General features: G+C 40.5%; 1 protein-coding gene across 6 annotated transcripts in view; it reads left to right on the top strand.

Moving 5' to 3' along the window:
- The window catches only part of DOCK11 (dedicator of cytokinesis 11), a 195,015-nt gene that overhangs the window by 150,595 nt on the left and 20,467 nt on the right, over positions 1-23,953 (top strand). For all 6 annotated transcript variants that reach the window (XM_089904147.1, XM_089904143.1, XM_089904146.1 and 3 more), the window contains 5 exons: positions 3,616-3,798; positions 6,025-6,138; positions 8,430-8,645; positions 8,734-8,791; positions 17,178-17,284. In XM_089904147.1, coding sequence (XP_089760273.1) covers positions 3,616-3,798; positions 6,025-6,138; positions 8,430-8,645; positions 8,734-8,791; positions 17,178-17,284 — 678 coding nt within the window. The remainder of the gene's footprint in view (positions 1-3,615; positions 3,799-6,024; positions 6,139-8,429; positions 8,646-8,733; positions 8,792-17,177; positions 17,285-23,953) is intronic.

The following is a 23,953-nucleotide window of genomic DNA, read 5'->3' as shown; positions in this document are numbered from 1 at the left end:
GCTGGTGTTGAGATGGAGATCTCTGGGAGATTTTCGCCATTTGATACTATGTGGAGCTGGGAGCTCTCTTGTGGACCAGTGTCCTGAAGTTGGCTCTCCCACCTCAGAGGCACAGCTCTGACTCCTGGCTGCAGCACCAAGAGCCTTTCATCCACACGGCTCTGAATAAAAGGGAGAAAAAGTAGAAAGAAAGAAAGAGAGAGAGAGGGAGGGAGGCAGGGAGGGAGGAGGGAAGGAAGGAGAGAAAGAAAGAAGATAAAGTAAGTAAAATAAAATAAAGTTATTAAAATAAAAAACAATTATTAAGAAAAAAAAATTTTTTAAGAAGAAAACAAACAAACAAAAAAAACGGACGGATAGAACCCTAGGACAAATGGTGGAAGCAAAGCTATACAGACAAAATCTCACACAGAAGCATACAGATACACACTCACAAAAGGAGGAAAAGGGGAAAAAATCATAAATCTTGCTCTCAAAGTCCACCTCCTCAATTTGGGATCATTCCTTGTCTATTCATGTATTCCACAGATGCAGGGTACATCAAGTTGGTTGTGGAGCTTTAATCCGCTGCTCCTGAGGCTGCTGGGAGAGATTTCCCTTTCTCTTCTTTGTTCTCACAGCTCCCAGGGGCTCAGCTTTGGATTTGGCCCCGCCTCTGCATGTAGGTCGCCTGCGGGCGTCTGTTCCTTGCTCAGACAGGACGGGGTTAAAGGAGCCACTGATTCGGGGGCTCTGGCTCACTCAGGCCGGGGGGAGGGAGGGGCACGGTGTGCGGGGCGAGCCTGCGGCAGCAGAGGCCTGCATGACATTGCACCAGCCTGAGGCAGGTCATGCGTTCTCCCGGGGGAGTTGTCCCTGGATCCCGGGACTCTGGCGGTGGCGGGCTGCACAGGCTCCCCGGAAGGGAGGTATGGAGAGTGACCTGTACTCGCACACAGGCTTCTTGGTGGCGGCAGCAGCTTTAGCGTCTCATTCCCGTCTCTGGGGTCCGCGCTTTTAGCCGCGGCTCGCGCCCCTCTCTGGAGCTCCTTCAAGCAGCGCTCTTAATCCGCTCTCCTTGCTCACCAGGAAACAAAGAGGGAAGAAAAAGTCTCTTGCCTCTTCGGCAGGTCCAGGCTTTTACCCGGACTCCCTCCCGGCCAGCTGTGGTGCACTAACCCCCTGCAGGCTGTGTTCACGCCGCCAACCCCAGTCCTCTCTCTAATAGTTTTTTGGATAAAGAAATAAATGGAAAACTGAGTTCAGTGCAAGCATGTTACGAGAAACTAAGGGAAAGAGATTCAGAAATAATTCATTTAACGAACAGTTACTGGGTAGGTACTTACTGATGTCAGATATCGTTTCAGGGATACAGTCCGAGGGCTTACTGTCCAGGAGAGGGGAACACACACACACATTGATGCACATCCACAAATACCATTAGTCTAAAAGAAGTCTATACAGAGAACTGAGGGTGAACAGGAGAAGGACGGGAAACACTAATTTAGCACAAGTTTCTCTGCAGCACTGGAGTTAGGATTTAGTATGGACTCAGCAAGAGATGAGACTGAAGAGGTCGATGGGGACCAGATGATTATGTCCTCATCTTAGGAGTTAGACTTCATCTTTTAGGTATCAGGGAGCATGAAAGCACCATAATTAGATTTTTATTAAGAAAACTGTTGCGGGTGGGGGAAAATCTCTTTAAAAAGTAGCCTGGAAGCCTAGTCTCTGCCTTCATGAAGCTTTCAGTGGGTAAGGAGGGTGGGGCAGAAAATAAACAAGTAAATAAAACAGTAATTGTCACAAATTCTAGGAAGGAACCAAGGTGTTGAGATAGAGAATAATGATTTGTGGGAGTTACCTTACTTTAGGTAGGTTTGTCACTTTTAAAATGAGACCTGAAATATGAAAAGGCGCCAGCTGTTTGAAAAGCGTAAGGAAGAACATTCTAGGGAGAAGCACAAGCACGTGCAAAGGCCTGGAGTTGGGATAGAGCTTGAAATTCTGGGAACTGCAAGGCCCAGTTTAGCTGGAATGTAGGGAGAAAAACAACATAGAAGGGGATGGAAGAGGAATCTATAGAGGAGATGAGAGGGAGCGGTCACAGAAGCAGGAAAAAAGGCAGGAGAGAAGGATATCATGGAAGCCACAGGAGAAAAGAGTTTCAGCATTATTATGCAGTACAGAGTGGTCTAATAAGATAAGGCGGAAAGGGAGTCCTTGGGAATTGGCAGTTACAAGGTCATTGATGATTTTGGTCATTGCCCACTCAGAGAAGTGATGTAGGTAGAAGACTTCTTTTTTTTCTTTTTTTAAAGTCAGGAGATGTCACATTAAAGTCTCCTTTTTTAAAAAAATTGTTTAGTTAGTTTATTTTTGGTTGTGTCGGGTCTTAGTTGCAGCACGCGGACTCTCTAGTTGAGGCGCGCGAGCTCAGTAGTTGTGGTGCGTGAGCTTAGTTGCCCTGCAGCGTATGGAATCCTAGTTCCCCGACCAGGGATCGAACCCACGTCCCCTGCATTGGAAGGCAGATTCTTTACCACTGGACCACCAGGGAAGTTCCGGTAGAAGACTTCTTACAGCGGATTAACTACACTAAAGCTATGCTTTCCCTTCCTTTATTTTCATACTAGAGTATCTTGCCCAACAAGATTTGGTTTAATCCGGTGAGACTATTGATGAGATCTTTCAATTGCCAACTAGAAAACATTTATTAAACTTTAATTATCTGCATAGCATTGCACTTGGTGTTACGGTGATAAAACGAAGATAGGTTCCTATAATATGGGTTTAAATTCAATATTCCCAAGAAATAATTTTGAAAGGGTGGCCCTCTAGCTTCACACTCCCTGAAAAACATCCATTGTGTACCCTGGAGCAGCTTACTACTTGCTTCCCTAGACATGTAAGCATGGAAGATTGTGATAAGCCTATGTTATATGTATAGTTTATTTTCCACAAAACAGAGTGAATACAGTCTCAAAGTAGCAGCCACTTGCCTGTTTTGAGAATTAGTTACTTTTTTTACTCTTTTTCTATGCCAACATGTATTTTGATCAACAGTTTATGAATAGAGGATGCACATGTTTATGTTTGTGTGTGTACACTTCATCTATACCTCATTTTGTTTAAAGATCAACTTTATTTGCTGAATAGATTTCTGGTATAATTTTCTCAGCATTTGGAAGTTCATAATATAAGGAACTGTTTAAATATAAAGCAAAAGAGTAAGTAATGCAGATTGTCCTAACCATTTTTAAGGCCCAAATTGAGACCCATCAATCATTCATCATTTCAGTCATTCATTAATTTAATACATATTACTGAGAACCTACTCATCTTCTTTTCCAGACCATTATGAGCTTTTCTTAGATCCGTAGCACTTATAGTCAGTACCTCACATTTTTGTAGAGACTTGTATACTGACTTGCATTGTTCTGTCATTAGTACATGCTGGTCTTTATGTTTTTAACTAGTTTGGGTTCTCCAGAGCGGAGCCCTAGCCTTATGTTGATTTTGTATCCGCAAAGCACCCAGCATAGTTGTAGGTGAGAATATAGTGGGCACTTGATAGTTGATTGACTTTTATGATTGGGTTTTCAGGTACTTATTTATGTTTTTCCTGTTCTTTAGTTTCCCTCAGCCTTTTTCAAAGGAAGGGTAAACATGTGTGCTGCATTTTGCTATGAGGTTTTAAAGTGCTGCACATCAAAGATTAGCTCAACCAGGAATGAAGCCTCTGCACTTTTGTATCTTCTGATGAGAAACAACTTTGAGTATACCAAAAGGAAAACCTTTTTGAGGACACATCTGCAGGTCAGTGAAAACCAAAGCTCCTCTTCTTTTCAATCTTTAGCCTCTATGTCAAGATCTAGAGCTACCCAATCCAGTACAATAGCTATTAGCCACAGGTGGCCATTTAGCACTTGAAATGTAGCTAGTCTGAATTCAGATCTCCTGTAAATATAGAATACACATTGGCTTTTGAAGACTAAGTACAAAGAAGTAAAATATCTCAATTGTTTTATATTGACTGTATGTTGAAATGCTATTCTGGATACATTGGGGTAAGTAAAATAAATTAAAATTCACTTGTGTCTTTTTACTTTTTAATGTGGCTACTGGACAATTTCAAATTACACATGTGACTCAGATCATATTTCTGTTGGGCAGCACTACTCTACAGCATAGGTGTGAAGAGCATAGATTCCAGATTCCAGGACTATCACACACTGTGTGACCTTAGCAAGGGCTTCCTTAGCCTCTCGGTGCCTCAGTTGCCTCATATGTAAAATAGTGGTAAATATCCCTACCTACCTCGTAAGGTTGTGGTGAGGATTAAACGAGATGATTAAGTAACAAACAAAGCACTTGTACTTTTCATGTTCCAGCATGCCCAGTTAGTAAAGAAAGGAGAGAAGTCTCAAGGTTTAGTAGAAAGCATGGACTTTGGAATTGGACCTACCTGGGCTTAAATCATAGCTCGGCTGCTTACTTACTTATGTGACCCTAGGCAAGATACTCAATTTGTCTTAACTCTTTGCCTCATCTGTAAAATGAGGCCAAGTATGTTTCACCTTGCAGGGTTATCATGAGGGTTAAAAATAAAGTGTGTGTGGTGCCAGGCACAAAATACCTGGCACATAATAGACACTGAGTGCGTGGCAGTTGTTTTTCAACGTCTCCATGTTTTTTAGCTTATCTGGTGAAACAACTCTGAATTAAACAGCAATTGGGACTTCTTGGCTCAGTAGCCCTCTTTGTAACATGGGAAATGCTTGGTCATATTTCTGTCTTCACTGCCTTGGTCTGTCCCATTGCAGTTGTTTATTGGAGACCGGGTTATAAATGAGGAAACAGCCATAAGCAGCTTTTTAGAAACGTCGTCAGTGAGGTGAAAATCTGATAGAAGTATATGCTTCCTGTAAAAATCTTCTATATAGTTACTTTTGGGTACTAGGGCCAGCATTATATGTTAGGGTGTCTAATATTTGCTTTCATAGAGGTGTCACGTGAGTACCATCTTCCCCCAAAATATTTCTGCAATTAGCGTTCTGGTGTATCTGAAAATTCCCCAGTAGGGTCCATTCTTCTGGGTTAAAACATCCATTTTTCTCAAGTCCTTTATTCAAATATAAATGAATTAATAAATATGCAGACTTAGAACCAGGTTCTAAGTGGTCAATAAAGTGGTTAAGTAGTAGTAGTATGATCTCTTTAATCTTCATAACAGCTCTATAAAGTAGGTATTGTTATCATCCCCATATTGCAGCTAAGGAAAGTGAGGCACAGGAGGGGTAGTTAACTTTCTCAAACCCACTCAGCGAATAATGGATAAAGTCAAGATTTGAATCTAGGGCGGTTTCACTCAAGAGCCTGCACTCGGCTCCTACAGTATCTTGCTTCTCCAGATCAGGGGTAAAGCTTCCAGCCACTGACACCTTAGCCTGAATCATTTAAGCATTCAACCAAAGGAGCCTGAGAAATTAAAAAGCACCATTATGTTATATTATACTGCTATCATTATGTAATGTATATGCCATAACATATACTGCTATCTAAACTAGATAGGCCCTAGTCAGAAACAAAGAAGGGAGCTGAGGCGCTGAAGTTGGAAGTCCAGCACACTGAAATAGACTAGTGAAAAGAAATGAGAAACCATCAAGAAAAAGGTCATTTATGCCCAACTTTGCCATAGCTACCACGTAGCAGGCATATTGAAAGTAGAGACCTGACCACCATTGTATTAGTTCACTAATTATGAAAACAGTTTTAGATCTAGCTGTGCCATGAGTTTGGAAGGTTTTTCACATCTAACCAAGAAAAGTCCCAATAAAATTTGTAATTAGGAACCTCTGAAGTTGCTGTTTCAATAGAAGAGTTTAAACCCCTCATGTATGAAGAAAATAGATTTTGATGGAACTATGTAGGATCTTCAAAAGAAGAATTTCATATGAGTGCTTATAGGTTTGTACAATGATGAAAATAAGCAGCATTTGTGCAAAAGACATTTGAAAAAATGGTGTTTGCTTCTTCCCACAGATTATCATTGCTGTAAGCCAGCTGATAGCTGATGTAGCACTAAGCGGAGGATCGAGATTTCAGGAGTCTTTATCCATTATCAGTAATTTTGCAAATAGTGACAGACCCATGAAGGTATGTTCTCACTTCAAGTAAAAAATTAGAACTACGTTCACTGTCGGGGAAGCTTACACTCCTCAAGTTAACCTGTGTGCTGGATTTACAATTTTTATATAGTGTAGAGTTTATAGAACGTGAGCTTCACAAGTCAAAGCTTTGTCTTGTACACCACTACACCTCTAGCACCTAGAACACTGCCTGGTACACAGTGGATATTCAATATTATTTGAATGGATGGATCAATGGCTATACTGTGTATACATAGTTATGATAGGATTCCGATTTTTTTCTGGGCTTGATTTTTAAACTTGCTCAGAAAAGAAATGGGTCCTTTCTTAACAGTTGTTACCATTTATAAGATTGGTTAATTAAGCATTGAGTTTGAAATTTCACAAAACCTCACTTATTAGAGTAGCTAACAGCTGCCTGATCCTTTGCCAACAGATAAGGAGTGGCACAGAAGGGATTCATTATTTGATGCTTTTCTGAGTTGAAAGAATCATCTGCTAACTGGGGCTTACCAGAGATACTTATTGGCAAATCCAAGTCCAAGGCTGTCATTCTTAGGCACCAGCTGGCTGAGGCCAAACCCAAGACCCTGACCACCATTCCTCTTTCCGAGCTATATGCTTAAGACCTATAACATTGTGAAAATTCATTTTTTGTTTTGTTGCATGGAGAGCAGGTTCTGATCTTCAGTGATGCATGCGTACAAGGGAAGAAGAATCCTTTGCCAGTAGAGAACTTTTCCTGCCCGAGGAATCATCCCCATTCTTGGGAAAAGTCATCTTTCAGCATAATTTGACAATTTGCGTAAAATCTGGGAAAAAAAAAAGGCTCACAGTCACAGCATACTTAATGTTTGGGATGTGTCGAATCTTTGTACCAAAAAATATTCCCATAGGAATGTTGCTGAAACTGAAAAAAACACTGAGTAGTGCCAGCCATTGTCAGGCTGGGAAAGTTTGCTTTTCAGCCAGTTCTGGTTCCTCGGGAGATCAGTATATGCTTCAACTAATCCCATGAGCACAGAAAAAGCTTGTGTCATTTAGGATTTTTTTACTTACACCCTAAGAGTTTATTTTTACCAGTTTTTACCATCCTTAATCCCACGTTATGTAAAAGTTGGGTTAGCAACTTTTTCAAAGTAAATGGGGTCTGTTTTAGCCCTCCTTGATAGGAAATCTTTTTCATGACTCATTTCTGAAATGACTTAGTTTTATCCTGGTAGGGAAGTCATTACCAATAAACTCTAGTACGACAAAGTATAGCTTTCTCCCAGTAAATGGAATCTCTATTAATGTATAAGAAGAGACTTTACATATATAATTATTTTTAAAAGTCATCTTTAAAGAAGGCACTTTTAAAAATAATTTTCTCCACATTTGGTTATATTCACATTGAAAGGCTCCCAAAGCCCTGTACCTGTCCCTTACTCATCTTCTCTGAATCCTACAAATAATTGTGATTACTCCAGTGGGGTTAATAGGAAGCAATAGGACTTCCTTAATAGTGCCCAAGATAAAGAGGAAACTCGAACTTCATGTTTTTGGGTACAGACACTTTGAGAGAAGTTAATGATCTCTTTAAACTCTTCAGAGCGTTCTGTGATTCATAAACTCTTATTTGCATAATTGGAAATTTTTGCAGTATGGTTTTCACCTTAGTGTATATGGTAGTTGGTAGATGGGATAAGTATGCTTGTCGGTATGGAAGAGTGACTAAGATCACTAGCTTTGGAGCCAAACTGCCTGGGTGTAAATCCTGTCTCTACCACTTACCAACTGCAAGACTTTGGCCAAACTACTTAACTGCCGTGTACCTCGGTTTTCCATTGGTAAAATGAATTATGATAGTACTTAATTCATAAGGTTGTTACAAAATTTAAAACATGTAAAGCACCTAGGCCACTGCCTGGTGCATAGTAAGCTGTCAATTTTTAGTTACTGTTGTAACTAAAATTACACAATAAAAGTGAATATAGATTACACTCGTAGCTGTAGAGTTCACGGTGGAGGAGCTAGGGTTCAAAGCCAGGTAGACTGGCTCCGAAGTCCGTGCTTTTATGTATTATGAATATACTGCCCTCAAACTCATTGCCTTTGAAGCCTGAGCTAGTGAGATATATTTTTAAAGAATTAATTTAAAACTCTTTAGGCATGTCACATGCCAAGAACCAAGAACCAAATACCAAGATCTCTAACAAGGGGTAAAAGTTGTGTGTTATTCCCAGGATTGGATGCCTAGGCTTAGAGCACACTGGTAATATTGATAAACATGTCTTTTTTTGTTTGTTTTGATATTAGGCAACTGCTTTTCCCACAGAGGTTAAAGACTTGACCAAGAGAATCCGTACTGTTCTTATGGCCACTGCTCAAATGAAGGAGCATGAGAAAGACCCCGAAATGCTAATTGATCTCCAGTATAGCTTAGCCAAGTCCTATGCAAGTACCCCAGAGCTCAGGAAAACCTGGCTTGATAGCATGGCAAAGATTCATATAAAAAATGGAGATTTTTCAGAGGTGACTACTTACGGCTTTGTTCTAAACACAACCCTGCAAAACCCCTGGAGCGCAATCTGACAGTTCTTTCTTTGTCATCCTTTTTCAGGCAGCAATGTGTTATGTCCATGTAGCAGGTTTGGTTGCAGAGTTTCTTCATCGAAAAAGTAAGACATTTCTGTTCTTAGAGATGGGGAGAACTTCAGTTAGCACAAGAATTTTTATCTTTGTAGCTTGCAACACTGAATGTGATATGATTGAGCTCTGAAAAATGTGTTTATACCTTTAGCCTTATTCACTGTTAAACAGAAGTTGTTATAAAAGAAAACGGGATTGTTCATTTGCCTTCTGCTTTCATTAAGAGTACAAGAATAAGCTAAATAGTACAGGGCCAGGCCTGATGCCCAATGTTTATTCTCCAAGACTGTCTCCCTGGAAGACTGCCACAAATTAAATTCTCAGGGCTTATGAGAAGCCGTGGATAATACACACCACTTATTTTCCCCTATCTGCCTCAACTTTACCAACAACTGCCAACAAATTAGAACTCTACAGCCACTTTAGTGCAACAGTATCTTGGTATTAAAAGGGAGTTGGCACATCAGCAAGATGGCCCTATAAGACGTCCCTCGTTTGTATACCCATCTCAACAGCAATTTGGCATCCATACATGGACGTAAGTGCCTTTGTGGGAGTTGTGGGATCCAGCACCACATGCCAAGGGACCTGGGAGGAATTTTACCCACCCGTGCATCAGGTAATAGGCAGACAGATCTGTGTCCTGTCTGTGGACCCTGCAGTGGCCTGTGAGCTGGCTCCAGCCCCTCTCAGCTGCAGTCCGGGATCCCCTGGAGAACACTGTCTTTAGATAATCACCCACAGATGAGAGAGCCTTGGGGGAAGTCCAGAAGTCCAGTGGAGAAGTTCCAGCGTGCTGTCGGAGCAAAAATTATACAAGTTGGAATACACTGGAGAGGACAAGAGGAACAGTTTGATTTCACTCGTGTCACCCTTTCCCCAAGGTGGCACAGCTCAGTGCCAAGATAGACTTCCTCACCGTGATTTCTCCTGCAGGGAAAAGTGAGAGCATGTGAGTGGGCACTGCCTTTCCCAGCAGTGCAGATGTTGCCAAAGAGGCCCATTTCTCTCCTGCCCCATCGAGAGTACTGAGTCACGAACTGAATGAGTGGGGGGCAGGAAGAGGCTGGGAGAGCAGCAGATCGGACTTAGAGGGCATTACAGGGACACAGATCCTACTAACCGCATCACAGACTCCATCAAAAAGCCCACCAACAAATTGCTAGAGACATTTAGCCTGTGGATCCCACCCAGCTGGCCCACAGGCACCCCTGGTGCTCCATGTGCCTCAACCACATACTGTAGCTGGATCTCTGTGCGTGCTCCTGAAGGCAGATGGCTAGTGAGCATGTGCAGAAAACCAGCCAGAATCGGTGGGCCAGGGAGAGACCACAAGCTTGAACTTTAGAATCACCCTTGGGAGATCAAATGGGAGGCTGTTAGCACCTGGCCTGGTGTATTGCATGATGGAGAAAAGACATACACGCTCAAGAATTCTGTCATAAGAGGGAGCGAGAACTGTGGAGCAGGTGTATCCATAGCAGGGCTGTGAAAGCCTCAGAATCCCCAGCAGGACAGATGGAAAGTTGTTCTCTCCTAAAATCAGTCAGTAAAGTTGGTTGGAGGTAACTGCTACTTCAAATGTGAAGATAACAATGGAAGACTTCAAGGAACATGAAAAATGAAGGAAACGTGACACCACCAAAGGATCACAATAATCTCGTAGTAACCAAACTCAAAGACATGGAGATCTGCAATTTATCTAATAAAGAATTCAAAATAGCTGTTCTAAGGAAGCTCAGTGAGCCACAATAAAACAGAAAATTCAACAAAATCAAGAAAATACACGAACAAAATGAGAAGTTAAACAGAGATAGAAATCTCACAAAAAAGGACCAAACATATTCTGGAGCTGAAGAATACAATGAATGAAGTGAAAAACCGCAGTAGAGAGTATTAACAACAGAATGGATCAAGCAGAAGAAATAACCTGAATTAGAAGACCGGACTTTAACCGAAATTATCCAGTCAGAGGAGAAAAAAGAAAAATGAAAAAGAGTGAAGAAAGCCTATGTGATCTATGGGATACTATCAGCAGAAACCTTACAGGCCAGGAGAGAGTGGGATGATATTTTCAAAGTGCTGAAAGAAAAAAAAAAACAACTGCCAACCAAGAATACTCCATCCAGCAAAGTTGTCCTTCAGAAATGGACAGATGAAGGCTTTCCCAGGCAAAAGCTGAGGGAGTCCATCACCACTAGACCTGTCTTCCAAGAAACGCTGAAAAAAGTTCTTCAAGCTGAAATGAAAGGATGCTTATTAATAACATGAAAACATATGAAATGTATCCATATGAATGGATAAAGAAGACATGGCACATATAATCAATGGAAAGAAGGAAATCCTGCCATTTGTGACAGAATGGATGGCGCTTGAGGGCGTTATGTTAAGTGAAATAAGTCAGAGAAAGACAAATACTGTATGATCTCACTTACACGTGGAATCTTAGAAAGCCAAATTTGTAGAAACAGGAAGTAGAATGGTGGTAGCCAGGGGTAGCGGAAATGGGGTAATTTTGGTCAAAGGGTACAAACTTCCACTTAAAAGATGAGTAAGTTCTGGATGTCTTAATGTACATAGTGATTATAGTTAACAGTACTGTTGTATATACTTGAAAGTTGCTAAGAGTATAGATCTGAAATGTTCTCACTCCCCCCAAAATGGTAATTATGTGTGGTGATAAACACTACTGTGGTAATCATTTCACAATATATACATGTATCGAATCAACACATACACCTTAAACTTACGCAGTGTGAGATATCAATTATGTCTCAATAGAGCTGGGGCTGGTTGCAGGGGTGGAAGGGGGCCACAAAAAGGAGTCATGGTCTTGAAGGGCTCAGGATCCAGCAAGTCTAATTCAGGAATCTTCCTGAAAGCTTCCCTTTCCAAAATTAGTATTGTTGACTGTTGTACTTAAATAGTAAAACAGTTGAGTTAGGTTTAAAAATTGATTGGCAATGGACATTGCAAAGAAATCTCCCGCTATCTATCATAATTGCCAAGCTATTTCCTTGAAGGCAGTCAAATGAGTGACATTTGGGCAGAATGAAACCATCTTGTGGGAGTCACATCGCTGCGGTTTTGGCTCTGAGAACACTACCATGTTCTGTTTTGTTTTTTAATTCCAGAATTCCTACAGTTAACTATGTATCTTTCTTCCCAGATAGCATGACTAAAATGTAGATTCGTTTTACTTATATTTTAAATTTAACCCTTTCTGTTTGATACTGAATTTCTTTTGAACAATCCATATTTTGAAATTGGTATACTCTAGTATTCTCTTTTTAGTACATAGTGGTTTCAAAATGGAGAATGGGATTAATTATCAGAAGAAGGCCTTGTTTGAGGGTTTTTTTTCCTACACCACCGGTATGCCTGAGAAATTGCAGTAAAAACAAATATTGAAATTGCACACCTGCAGTTGCAAAAAACTAACAAATATGAGAGCCCTAAACATGGTAGTAAATAAAGTTTTAGGTGTGTCTTTCAGGTATATCAGGTTAATATAATCTCATCTTTTTCAGTAGTAGAAATCCGAAATAAGAGTTTTTTGTCTACTGAGTATAAACCCTTTATATATTGAAAATAGTTAAATGTATTAAAATGCTTCCTTAGAACTTTTTTCACAAGTGCAAAGACCTTAAAACTAAGCAAAAATCAAGAATTATTCATCTCCATTATCAGTTCTTAAGCTTTAGAATTATAACTATAGTATTGGAGAAAATAGCAACTTAAATATTGCTGTGGGCTTTTTTTGGACATTAGCTTGCGGCAGCTAGCCTGAACATCAAACAATGTGACATGTTTCAACAAGTGGAAACAGTGCTTTTAACTGGTCATTTAAGTATTTCATAATACCTTCAAGGTTTTTTTAGAGTTGATCCTTCACAGAAATCAAAGAGCCCTTCTCTGAGTAGGAAAAAAATGATGTTTTGCATTTTAAACAAAAAATAATGTTAAAGGGCTTCCCTGGTGGCGCAGAAGTTGGGAGTCCGCCTGCCGATGCAGGGGACGCGGGTTCGTGCCCCGGTCCGGGAAGATCCCACGTTCCGCGGAGCGGCTGGGCCCGTGAGCCATGGCCGCTGAGCCTGCGCGTCCGGAGCCTGTGCTCCGCAACGGGAGAGCCCACAACAGTGAGAGGCCCGCGTACCGCAAAAAAAAAAAAATAATAATAATGTTAAATATAGGAGAGGTTTACATATTTATTTATAGGTGCCATCTATTTTTAAGCCTGGAAAATTCTACTCAAACTAGAAAATCGTATTCTAAAATGGTGGCAGTAGTAAAATCCTCAGGATTTCCCCCCTTAGCTTCAATCATGCCAATGATCGAAAACACCTGATTTTGCTAATTAGCTGATTCAGCTATGATAGTTATACCCAGGTAGACCACTGATGTTAAAACAGAAGTTAAAAACTTAATCTGTTAACCTGTCATTCAGTCTGAGAAATCCATGATCTAGATAAGACCTGGATATTCACAGAGTAAATAAAAGTACGTTTGAGTGCAGGACTGAAAAAAAAAGTTTTATTTATGCTTAAGACACACTTATTTAACAAAAATAATTGAGCAGTTGTAGAACCCTGTGTTTTCTATCAAGTGTCCTTGATAATGAAGCCAAAATCTTTGACGTATCGGTTGCCAGAATTTTTCTGTTTTCTCAAAGTCCTATGCCATTTCTCTTGAAGTCATTATAAAGCTTTTTTTTTCATCAGGATGGAATGAAATGCTACAGCTGATGCATTGGAGACACACGATTTCCTGTTTAGAGTTTTTAAGAAGAAAAAAATAGTTTGTCTCATTGGGTGGTTGCCTAAGCGAGCAAGGAAATGGGCCCCTGGCCTCCAGAGGTGACCACAGAACACCAGTGAGGGCCCATTTCTAGATCCTTTTTTTCATTTTTCAGGCCCTGAACTGAAAGGGAAAGGGGGAGGAGGTGTGCAGTTCTCCCTGTCCCACCGCCACCCTCAGACGTCTTTCAGGCAGCCAGAGTTCCTGCTCTTTGTACCAGAGATCTTAAGGGTCATCATTCTCTTCCCTTTCCCTAAGTTATCTCTAAGTGGTGATACTAGGTGTTAGTTACTCCCACTCCCAAAAATATGTAATAAGAAACAGATCTAAATTTCCTTATTTTTATTGTGTCTGAAAACCTCAAAATGTTCTAGATCTCATTCTCTGGAGCCTAGACTTAGGTACCTCTTCCTCTTCTCTTCCTGAGAGAGTGCACAACTGTTTTCCCCCAGGGAAGACAAGAATCAAGTCTGCATTCTTACACCGCCACATAGCATCCGAGGTTCAGCAAAGCTTCAGGCCTGTAGAGCTCCTCCAGCACCCCGGGAAAAGGAATTTCATTTCCCATAGAGTCTGTTCTTTTCATGCCTTATAGGATAATGTTCCCTTTGCCAAGTCTTTATACCCAGGTTCTGATAGCTTAAGTCCAGCAAAGCTTTTTCTTTACCCACTTCCTTCCCAATCACAGCCTTTTCCCTTTTTGCCCTCCGCTTTTACCTCCTATCCCTCTTCTGACCAGCAGTCTTATTTTATCAAGGGTTGAACTGCTTTCCCATCGTCGAAACTCCTCCCTGCTTTTTTCATGGGACAATTTGTTCTCAAGGTGTAGTGGTCTCTACTTGGACAGTTTGCATCTTGCTTTCCCTTGGACAGCAATCAGGAATACAGAAGCTACAGCTATGAAGGGCAAAATCAGGAATCCAGGTCACATACCAGAAAGATTCAAAGCAGAGCCTCCAAGACCATGTTATAGAATGCTACAGAGGGCTACGGGAGAGCCCTCACACACGTGCCTCCCTCTGTTGGGACATATACACTGGCCTAGATTCAGCAACTTGTTTCATCTGAAACAAGACTAAACTAAACAAGACTAAAGGGAATCAGAATTTTCCCTGAGCATTTTAAAGACCCTAACAAACAAAGGAGTCCTCTTATCATTGGATAGTTTGGTGGGTGTTGGATAGTTTGGTGGGTGTTGATAACTTAAGCAAACAAGGGGATATATAGGCTTTTCGAGCTAGAGATAACGTCATCAGGCATAGGACTCAAGGTAATACACCTAGCAAGACGCGGAAAATCCGTAATAGTAGTCTTTACACCGGATGATACACACAATGAAGTCCAAAGGAAGAACCATAATTTACCCTCCTTCTACTTAAGGTACACACTGGAAGACTCTTTCCCAAGATGCTTTAGTCTCATCTGATCTCAGAAATAGGAGTGTGCCCCTTTTTGTCCTCCCCTAAATCACGGCCTACTAGAGAAACCCTAGATTTGGGAATCACTTAAAGTAATAATATCCTCAGCGTAGACAGGATTTTTCCCCCAGTCGTGGACCTAGCTGCCTGAGGCCTTCAGGGATTGACCCTTTTCTTTGTTAAGGACCACACTATCTCTTCAGTCAAGTTTTGGGGCCCTCTTCCTTAACTGCCTAGCTCTCGACTTCATAGAGGTAATCAAGTGGGACATTTTCTCCTAAGTTTCAAAAAGTTCTCCTAATGCACTGCTACTCAGAGTGTCCCATGGACGCAACTGCCAGTCTGAGAACGGTTTCTTACTGGTCCACGACAAGATAAGGAATATTAACCCAAATGTAAATCAACTTACGGCACTGAGCATGATGGTTAGTTCAGCTGAATTTGTTTTTTTATAGAAAGACTGTTGAAGAAGGAAGTGATGAATTGATCTACATTCTCCTTATCGTGTTGTGATCCAGCCCTTTGAATAGAATTCCCCTAGCAGTCTATATAACAGACCATTTTAGGCATGCTTATCCTCAGAAATGAAACATGCCATGCTCTATCTTCGGTGCCTTTTTTTTATTACCTAATTTCTTTGAACAAAAATGGCCCTAAAGTCCATTGGGTCAAGGTAAATCTTATTTTCATTTCTGCCTCTCCTTTTTCTCTAACAGAAATCCACTGACTACTCCCTATGGGTTTCTCCATTTTTGAAAAAGTGCTTCAGAATAACCCCATCTTCCCTTACCAGAATCCCATCTCTCTCTCTCATAGAAGTGTGATGCTGACTTGATAACTCATTTTCTATCAAGCGTCTTACCAGAAGATGTATGTCTAGTTAGCATTCACTTAGACAAGAAGAGTTGGCAAAATCCAAGCCATGATACATGACCCTTTCTTTCCATCAGAATGCTGAGAAATCTCCTCAATGTGAGGTTTGGCTTTCTTAAACCTTCCTTCTTCCTTCCCCAACCTCTAACACCAGGAAGCTTACCAAATATTTAGTCGTGAGTAGGTCATCATTTCTGAGCATCACTATTAGAGAGGTTGTAGAACAATAGATTGCAAAAGCTGTCCCCTTTGTGACCAGCCATTTTCCACTGCCTAGCAGATTCGGTTATAAGGAAGCCAAAATTTCCTTAACTGTAAAATGACAGCCCCCTTAGGGGTAAACGCAGCCAGAGCAGGAGTGTTTGGACATGTTCCTATGTCCAGAGTCTGCAGGGAGGGCAACCACGTGGCCGCCTATACCCATACTCTTGCTCGACAGTAACAGGTTGGTCCACAGTCCTACAGCAGCTGTTCTCAGCTTGCGCTCACTTCCTACTTCCCAGGGGTCCAGCTGCAGTCACTTACTATACGAGCTGCCAGCAGTTATTGTATCTTGAGAAAGCTAGTTTATTCATTGGTAGCTTTGTTTGGTAATAATAATTCATTGCACACTTGTTATATGTTAGGTTCTGTTCTAAACACTTTACATTTCATTGAATTCTTATAAGGTAGCTGCTGTTTCTATTTTACAGGTGATGGAACTTTTTACAGTCCTAGAGAGAGAAACATGTCTGAAATCACACAATTAATGATAGAGCTGGGTCTGTCTAACTCCAAAAGCTCTGGTTCTTCCAGCGCCCCATCCTGTTTCTCTAAGGATGCCTCATCCCTGGCATCTGTTTTATTTCTTGCCTCTCTTTACAAGTCCTAGGCTAGGCTAACAACCCACTTTTCCAATTCTCCAGTGAAGTGAGGAACTAGAGATGACTACAGAAGCTCATTCGGTGTTTACCTGAAAAGTACATGCTCTCTTTGTTTAGGTGACAGACCATACACGTACACAGGATCAAAGTGTTAATAACAATTTTTAGATCACATTAGGAAAACATTTACTATAGTAGCCATTGAAGATGATGCATAGTCAGAGAATGAAACTTATTTGGAAGTAACTTGCGCTCACCATTTGGTAAAAAAGACTGGTAGGATGTATAGTAGGTAGAAATAATTTGTAAAATTCTTTTTTTGTAACTGAAAATTGCACGTATGACTTTGATCCTTACAAAAATATGTGTTTATTTTTAAGGGTAACTAATCCCTGTAAGGCTATCTGCTATTTACAGAACACTTTTTAAAAATAAATTTACTTCACCGGTTTTTATTCACACAGAGTTATTCCCTAATGGATGTTCAGCCTTCAAGAAAATTACTCCCAATATAGATGAAGAAGGAGCAATGAAAGAAGATGCTGGAATGATGGACGTCCATTATAGTGAAGTAAGACTCCAAGGCCTGCATTGCCAGTTATATAAATTTAACTTCCTAAAATTTATTTACATTACAAAATTATTACAGCTAAAAAAAAATTATTACAGCTAACTTAATTTGGAAGGTAACGAAGGGTTGATGAACTGGAAGCATTAAAACTGCCCAGGGAAGAGATGTCCCTGTGTGGAATGTGGAGCCCTATCTCTGGAACTGTTCTTATTGTCTGGTTTTAGAAATGTACCATGTATCTTCCTCAGATCACCTTCCCAGTAACCAGATCACCGTCAACATACTTTGGAGAAATCTCCGTAAAAAATAGAGCTAACGATGTAACAGCTAAGGAGAGGATGCTTACAAGCATTTTCAAGATGGAAAATTTCTGCTCCAAGCTTCATATGGGTAGCAAACAGCTTCGGTTGTCCATCACTCAACAAATATTTGTTGAGCACTGACTTATGAGCAAGGCTTTGGACTTGGTGATATAGAAGCTATAAAATAATTAGATATGGCTGATCCCTGACCTTACGTCTACCTAGAGAGATAATACACCTGCTCGAAATGGAGAAAAGCAAGACAGTGCCATTTGAATAATACAGACAGTATGTTCCATGCAGCGTTGAAGGTGAGAGATGCCTTTGAGCTGAGGTAGAACAGAGGACAGTTAGGATTAGAGAGAGGTTTGAAGCGTGAAGACACCCTGAAGGCATTTTAGCAGAGGGAGGATAACGGGGACAAAAGTTAAGAGGTGGGAAAGTATAAGGTATGTTTGGGGGCACAGTGAATGGATCATCTTGGCTAAGCCGTTGGGTTCACATAGAGAAGAGTAGTAGTTGACGTCAGGTTTTGGGAAACTTTGAATGTCTGGACTTCATTGATTAGAACGTTGAATTGCTGTCAAAGGTTTTTGAGCAGGATAATGACAAGATGAAAGCAAGGAAGAGGAAAGGTTAATTTGGCGGTTATGTGGGAGATGTATTAGAGGTAGATGGATAGGGGCCGGAGGCAGAGTCTGGAGGGCGGGCTGCCCTAAGAGCCCAGATGTGAAGCAGCCAGGTCTAAACCCAGGTAGTGACAGGTTCAGGAAACACTGTGAAGAAAAGAGGAAGACTTGCTGGCTGGGGGAGAAGAGTCAAAGGTAGTGCTGAGATTTCAGGTTTGGATATTATAGAAAAATGATGGATGGATGATTTTACAGGGGAGATGGTGAAACCAGTTTTTGATGGGTGTTGAATTTGGAGTAGAAGGTTATTGAAATGGAGATAACATCAGGCCATTAGAAATTCAGAACTGAATCTAAAGAGAGAGATCAGGGTTGGAGAGCCACATCTGGAAGTCGTAGCTGTGTGAGAACCAAAGCACACTGACGATGGGAGATAATACAGCAAGCGAAGACCAGAGAACCAAGGACTGAAGCACGTTGATGTTTACAGTTAAGGAATGTGAAGACCAAAGAAAGAAGGAAACAACAAAAGTGGAGAGATTTAAGGGGTTGCAACCCCACAGAAATAAATTTTTTTTAACATTGTATTAAGAAGCATAAGAAGCCGCCAGGTTAAAGTGGCAGAGACATGTTTTATACTTTATGAATTGTTTTTTAAAATATTTTTATTTAATTTTTAAAATTTATTTATTTATTTATTTTTGGCTGCTTTGGGTCTTCATTGCTGCGTGTGGGGTTTCTCTATAGTTGCGGCAAGTGGGGGCTACTCTTCCTTGGAGCGTGCAGGCTTCTCACTGCAGCGGCTTCTCTTGTTGCAGAGCACGGGCTCTAGGCGTGCGAGCTTCAGTAGTCGTGGCACGCAGGCTCAGTAGTTGTGGCTCGCGGGCTCTAGAGCGCAGGCTCAGTAGTTGTGGCGCACGGGCTTAGTTGCTCTGCGTTATGTGGGATCTTCGCGGACCAGGGCTCGAACCCGTGTCCCCTGCATTGGCAGGCGGATTCTTAACCACTGCGCCACCAGGGAAGTCCTGTTATTTAAAAAATATAAGCAATCTCAAGGTAGCTCTAGTTCGTTTAGCTAAAATGATATATGCCTAGAAGCTTTACCTACTACTTCTATATGGATCTCTCTCCTCATCAATAAAATAAAGGTGATAATACTATCCTGGTCGCCTCACAACAAATGTGAAGGCTCTTTATAAGTCATTAGGTGCTACATAAATGTCAGACTTTATCACTGACCAACTTGATAGTAAGGTTTCCTTTTACCTCCAGAACCTAGAAGAGTAGATACTTAAAACATCCTTGCGGAATTAATTAATCATAACAGAGAATCGAGATACTTGAATTTTAATCCCAGTTCATTGCTTGACTGTGAAGCCTTGGGTAAGTTAATTCACTTTTTGGGTTTTTAGTTAGACTTCAGTGATTTTCATCTAAGACCCCCAGTTTGTGCGGGCTGGCAGCAGAAAGAGTCACGGGAGTTTGTGGGAGATAAATGTTTTAACACAACTGAAGTTACATCCTTTTTTTCCAAACAGCAGCTTCAACTTAGTCATAAAAATGGCCTTGCGCCTGACCCTTTTTTATACTCTCAAGGAGAGCGGTCATATTTCTTATTAGTCCAGAACTGTAGTCAGTTTTTTATGTAAACACATTTGTTGGAACTCTTGTGTTCTACAGTAATAATTTACACATGCTTTTCATTTGAGGTATACAGACAGAATCACGTTCTCCGTAGTGCCATTTTATGTTTCAGTTTATGTAATAGGGCTTCTTCCTCGTGCTCTAGCCGATGGAAAATAACTGCCACCGATTTACAAGTTTTATTGAAATGAAAAATACAAATTGTTGTTCATTTAGTGCCTTATTTAAATAGGTTAGTTAAACCAATAATAATTTAACTGGTTTTGAAAACTGCATTTCTGACTTCTGATTTGCAATCGTTTTTAAAGATATAATTAGCATACAGTAAAATTCACACATCTTAAGTGGACAGCTTGATGAATTTCCACAGTTGTACACACCCATATAAATTACCACCAGAGACAAGAAAGAGAACGTGTCCATTCCCCCAGAAAGTTCCATTGTGCCCATTTCCAGTTAGTCTCCCCACCCCCACTCTCTGATTTCTATCATTATAGATTAGTTTTGCCATATTTTGGTGTCATAAAATGGAATCATTCAGTATGTACCCTTCTGTATCTGCCTACTTTTGCTTAACATAATGTTTTTGAGATACACCCATATTGCTGAGTATATCAGAAGTTCTTTTTCATTGCTAAATATTCCATTATATCAATGTAAGATTTTTAAATCCATTCTCCTGCTGATGGATTTTAGATTGTTTCCAGTTTGGGATTGTTATGAATATAAGGCTGCTTTAAGCATTCTTATCTATGACCTTTTGTGGACATATGCTTTCATTTTTCTTAGGTAAATACCTAGGAGTGAAACTGCTGGATCCTGGGGAAGTTATATATTTAACTTCATAAAAAATCGCCAGTTTTTCAAAGTGGTCGGACCATTTTATATTCCTACCAGCAATGAATAAGAGTTTCAGCTGCTTCACTTCCTCACCAGCATTTGATGTTGCTAATCTTTTTTTATATTTTTACCATTCTGTTAGACATGAATTGGTACCTCGCTGTGTTTTTCACTTGTATTTCCCTAATGACTAATGGTGTTGAGCACTTTTTCTGTGCTCCTTTGTCTTTCACATATCTTCTTTTGTGGAATGTTTGTTCAAGTCTTTTGCCCAGTTTTAGAAATTGCATTTTTTTTGTTGTTGACTTGGGGAGTTCTTTCTATATTCTGGATATAAGTCCATTGTCAGGTATATTTGCTGCAGATTTATTTACCAGCCTTTGTTTATTTATTTTCTTAATTGAGTCTTTTATTGAGCAGAAAGTTTTGGTTTTGATGAAGTTCAATTTACCGTTTTTTTGATCGTTTGTTTTTGTGTTGTGTGTTTGGTCTGAGAAATCTTCGCTTACCTCAAGACTGAAGATACTGCCTTATATTTTCTTCTGTAAACTTTGTTTCTGAGTTTTATGTTTAGGCTGATAATCTATCTAGAATTCATTTTTGAGCATGGAATGAGATAGAGGTCAAGGTTCATTTTTTTCTTTTTTTTCTTAAATTAATTAATTTATTTTGGGCTGTGTTGGGTCTTTGTTGCTGCGCGCGGGCTTTCTCTAGGTTGCAGCGAGCGGGGCCTACTCTTCGTTGGAGTGTGCAGGCTTCTCACTGCGGTGGCTTCTCTTGTTGCGGAGCACGGGCTCTAGGCACGTGGGCTTCAGTAGTTGTGGCACACGGGCTCAGTAGTTGTGGCTTGCGGGCTCTAGAGCACAGGCTCAGTAGTTGTGGCACACGGGCTTCGTTGCTCCGCGGCATGTGGGATCTTCCCGGACCAGGGATCGAACCCGTGTCCCCTGCATTGGCTGGCGGACTCTTAACCACTGAGCCACCAGGGAAGTCCCAAGGTTCATTTTTTTCTAAACAGTTATTTTACATGGTCCACACCATTTGGGGAAGAATAAAACTTTTACCCCCACTGAATTGCTTTGGCGCCTTAGTCAGATTTCAGTTCTTTATATGTCTGTGGTCAATTTCTAGACTCTGTTTTGTTCCACTGATCTATTTGTCCATCTTGATACCAATATCACACTGTCTTGATTACTATAACTCTATAAGTCTTGGAATCGGGTAGTGTTAGCCCTCCAACTGTATTCTTTTTCAAAGTCATTTTGGCTCTTCTGTATCCTTTGAATTTCCATGCAGAATTTCGAATCATTTTTTCTATTTCCTCAAAATAGCCTGCTGGAAGCTTTGTAGAGATTTTGTGACATTTATATATCACTATATGGAGAATGGAGAGCTTAACAATACTGAGTCTTTCAGTCAGGTCTTATTTAGGTTGTCTTTAATTTCTCCCAGCAATATTTTGTGATTTTTCAGGGTCGAAGTCTTTTCCTGGGTATATATTGTTAGATAATGGATGTTCTGATGCTACTGGAAATAGTATTGCTTGATTTTTTAATCTTAGTTTTCAATTTGTTGTTGCTAGTATATAGAAATACAGTGATTTTGTGTGTTGATCTTATAATCTGTAACCTTGCTAAATCTGCTTATTAGTTTTAGTAGTTTGTATATTCCTTAGGGTTTTCTACATACACAGTCATGTCATCTGCACAGAAAGACAGTTTTACATTTGCAAACCTCTGTGCTCGCGCTCTCTCTCTCTCTCTCTCTCTCTCTCTCTCTCTCTGTCTCTCTCTCTCTCTCTCTCTGTCTCTCTCTCTCTGTCTCTCTCTCTGTCTCTGTCTCTCCTTATTACACTGGCTAGGACCTTCAGCATAATGTTGAATAGAAGTGGTAAGAGCTGACATTCTTGACTTGTTCCCAAATTTAGGAGAAGAGTGTTCAGCCTGTAGGTTTTTGGGTTTTAGTAGATGCTCTTTATCAGATTGAGAAAGGTCTCTTCTATTCCCTGTTTCCTGGGGATTCTTTTCTAACATCATGAAGGGGTGTTGAGTTTTTTCAAATGCTTTTTCTGCATCTATTGCTTGAGATCACATTTTTCTCTTTTGTTCCGTTTACATGGTTCCTTCTGTTTACACTGGATTTATTCCTAATTGTAAACCAACTTTACATCCCTGGGGCAAACGTTACTAGTTTGTAATAGATTTTTAACTCCCCCAAAGTTCCTCCTTCCCACTGTTGATAGAAATTTTAATTTGGCTATTAAATGTTAATATATAGATTATTTTTTCAAGTAGCAGCATTTAATGAACATCTACTATGTACTGCCGCCATACCAGTGACTGAAGAAACCAATATAATACATTGTCCCTACTCTTGAAGAGTCACAGCCTATTTGGAAAGTCAGGTACATAGATAACAGACAAGTAATAGTGCTAAATGTCCACCCAATGAATTATCAGAGTAAGAGAAAAAGGTGTCTTGTGTCTTGCTACTCTTTGTTAATCAGGAGAAGAATCCTGGCAGAGGTGATACCTAAGCTTTCTTAAAGGGTTAACTAAGTGAAAGGGATTAAAGGACAAGAGGGTACAGAATGGACAAAGGCACAAAGTTAAGGCAACACCATGGTGCTTCAGAGGAACTACCAGTAGCTCATCGTTGTTTAAGCATCAAGTACCAGGCTGAGCATGATGCATGATGATATTATAAAAGTATCAGCCAGATCACTGCAAGGCTTGTGTGCCAAATGAAGGAGCTTGTCCTTAGTTCTGCGAATGATGGGAGCCATCATGAGATTTTAAGAAGGGAAGAAGGATGTGGTCTGGTTTGCATTTTAATCAGAACCCTATGGCAGATTTGTGGAGGATAGATTTGAAAGTGCCAAGGCTGGAAGATCAGTTAGAAAACAATAATGAGGTCTTGAACCTTGGCAATGAGAGCAGAAATGGAGAAGAAGGGTCAGATTTGAGAAATATTTAGGAAGTAAAACTGGCAGAACTTGGTGATGGACTGATTAGAGGATAAGTAAAGAAAGAGAGTGTATTAGTTTCCTAGGGTTGCCATAACAAGGTACAGAAACTGGATGGTTTAAAACAACAGAATTTTATTGTCTCACAGTTCTAGAGTCCAGAAGTCTGAAATCAAGGTGTCAGCAGGGCCATGTTCCCTCTGAGACTCTGGGTAGAAGCCTTCCTTGCCCCTTCCTAGCTTCTGGCGGTAGCTGTCGATCTTCGGCGTTCCCTGGCTCGTGGCTCCGT

Source organism: Delphinapterus leucas, chromosome X (assembly GCF_059928025.1).
Source record: "Delphinapterus leucas isolate spDelLeu-1000000601 "Yukka" chromosome X, BTC_Dleu_Yukka2, whole genome shotgun sequence".
In the NCBI taxonomy this organism is placed as follows: domain Eukaryota; kingdom Metazoa; phylum Chordata; class Mammalia; order Artiodactyla; family Monodontidae; genus Delphinapterus; species Delphinapterus leucas.
This window is presented reverse-complemented; position numbering and strand designations above follow the sequence as displayed.